General features: G+C 34.4%; 1 protein-coding gene across 1 annotated transcript; it reads right to left on the bottom strand.

Annotated features, from left to right (window-relative positions):
* Positions 1-446: 446 nt before the first annotated feature.
* LOC133326857 (uncharacterized) lies at positions 447-1,808 on the bottom strand. The gene has a single exon (XM_061535465.1). The coding sequence runs from the start codon at positions 1,806-1,808 to the stop codon at positions 447-449; it is 1,362 nt and encodes a 453-aa protein (XP_061391449.1).
* Positions 1,809-2,276: the final 468 nt, after the last annotated feature.

Raw genomic sequence — 2,276 nt, 5'->3', positions numbered from 1 at the left:
AACTGTTGCTGCAATTTTATTTACAAAAGGAGGCGTACGTAGGAATGGAAATTGGAAGAACTAATCTTTTTTTTTCTTGAATAACTTGTATTTTTTTGGAATTAAATTTTTTAGTTATATATTATATACTTTTTGTATGGAATTTATTTATGTTTGTTTTTGTCCTACATAGTATTTATTAACAAAATAAAAAATGTTGATACAGTGTAATTTTTCCCCAAATGTGCAATTTTTGTATCCTCCATGTGTAATTTGTAGTTCCATTGGTGGCAACACTGCTGTAAATAATCGAGTTAATTTAGTGTTTAACCCCCTTTCAAAATTTTAACAAAATGTTGTCTTTTAACTTTTTTGTAAATTTATTGTTAGAGAAAATCTTTATTGAGAACAAAAACTGGAAAAGTTCGCAAACAAACCCTTTATTATACATTTCGTAATAAAAATTATTATTCACTTATTGAATAAGCTTTTCTTACAAATTTACTGTGTCGTGTTATACGAGACTCCTCTTGATCATGATCCGGTTCGAAGTCTGAATAGTTTGTCGATGATTTCATCAAAGCAAACGTTTTAAGGAAGTCTATCCTTGTATAGCTTCCAGAGGAATCTATTTTCGTATCGGATAAATTAGATCGGATATCACTTATAGTTGTTCTCTTTGGCATCGTTGAAGAACCGCAAGGTAATGACAAAGCATCGGTTAATTTCTCTTGTGATGTTAATAAATCTGCATTAGCTTTTTCTTCGATTAGTGATTGTCCACTACCAAACGTTGTTTTTGGCGAGCACTGGGAGGGACTTCTGGGTTGATCTAAATCCAGCACAATGTAATTAACTGCCGTGCCGTTTGGTACTAGATTTACTTGTTCAGACGATGAACTTAACGGAATTGTTTGTTGAGGTGTGTGCGCTTTGTTACTGAAACTAACATCAACATTCGCATATGATGGTTCTGATATAGCACATTTGGAACCATTCGTAATATTGCGTGTATTTGATGTCGCTGCAAACAAATCGATATTTGAATAAATTCGCTGAGTTTCCTTTACCAATGGAGTTAAAGCAGGGGCACATTCATTTGGTGGTACATCCAATGATGAAGTTCTTAATAGTTTACTCACATTAACCTCGATGTCCTCAGTATTATTTTTGGCACACATATTGGATGCATTATCTTCAGTTGCAACAGAGATGGGTTGATCCATATATATGTTGTAACTATTATTGGTCGGATTAACATTGCTATACGGTGTTGTTGGTATATGAATAACTTCGGAGTTAGGAGGAAGATTAGCTAGTGCTTCAGATACATTTGAATTATCTATTGTACTTCTCTGTTCGATCACCGAACCTAATAACGAAGTTGGTTCCAGGTAATGATTTGTGTGGGGCATTTGTAGGTGGGAATCTAATCGATCAAATGCATTTGTGTGGTTACTAGGGTTTCCGTTGCGATCTCGATCCACACCAAATGACATCGAATTTATGTACCACTGAAATTTCGAGTATAGTTGATTAGCATTCCAACAGCGAAAAGTATAAATTCCAGGACCAGTTGTACAGCGCCGACCAGCCTCAAAACTAAACACATCGTCCGTCAATCCATACCTTCGGAGATGTTGCAATGCCCACGAAATGGGTTCATGGTTGGGTGCAATGAAAATAATTTCGTTTGGGGTTATTTCAAGTACTCCTTGTCCTGCTAATACCACCGACTGTTCAGATTGCACCCTCAAGACATTCACGTTATAAACATTATCTTTCTTTAAAGAAAATAATTGCTTATTGCTACTACTTATGCAGCCCATTTCATATTTTATTAAACGTATATACTTGTTTAAATTCCATTTTACTTATTTTTTAACTTCAATCCTTTATTATACACATTGTTCTGGACTTTTCATCGACTGAAAAAAAAAATTGAAAAACGTTCCCGAAATATTACGAATGAGGTGGAAGGGAGACTAGACTAAATTGTTTACGAATGAGGTGGGATAGAGACTAAATGGTAGCTGAATTGTACGGATGATGTGGGAGGGAGACATACACTGACAGCAACTGCACTGCACTGACATACTGAAATAATGTGTGACGGCGTTGTTATATGCATGTAGACACAGAAGTTTGCTGAAAAAATCACTTTTATTTTTTCTTAAATCAACATCTTTTTTTATTAAACACCTACAAACGAAATAATAATTTGTAATTGTTGTCTTTTCATCCTTTTCTTTGACTTGCAATTGAAATATTTTCTTCCAACAATGTGTTTCATTCAA

This window comes from Musca vetustissima, unplaced genomic scaffold (assembly GCF_032173495.1).
Source record: "Musca vetustissima isolate MV318-11 ecotype Yass unplaced genomic scaffold, APGP_CSIRO_Mvet_v1 utg507392, whole genome shotgun sequence".
Lineage (NCBI taxonomy): Eukaryota > Metazoa > Arthropoda > Insecta > Diptera > Muscidae > Musca > Musca vetustissima.
This window is presented reverse-complemented; position numbering and strand designations above follow the sequence as displayed.

Coding starts and splice junctions, on each gene's coding strand:
- LOC133326857 (XM_061535465.1), bottom strand. CDS start 1,808: ATGGGCTGCATAAGTAGTAGCAATAAGCAATTATTTTCTTTAAAGAAA.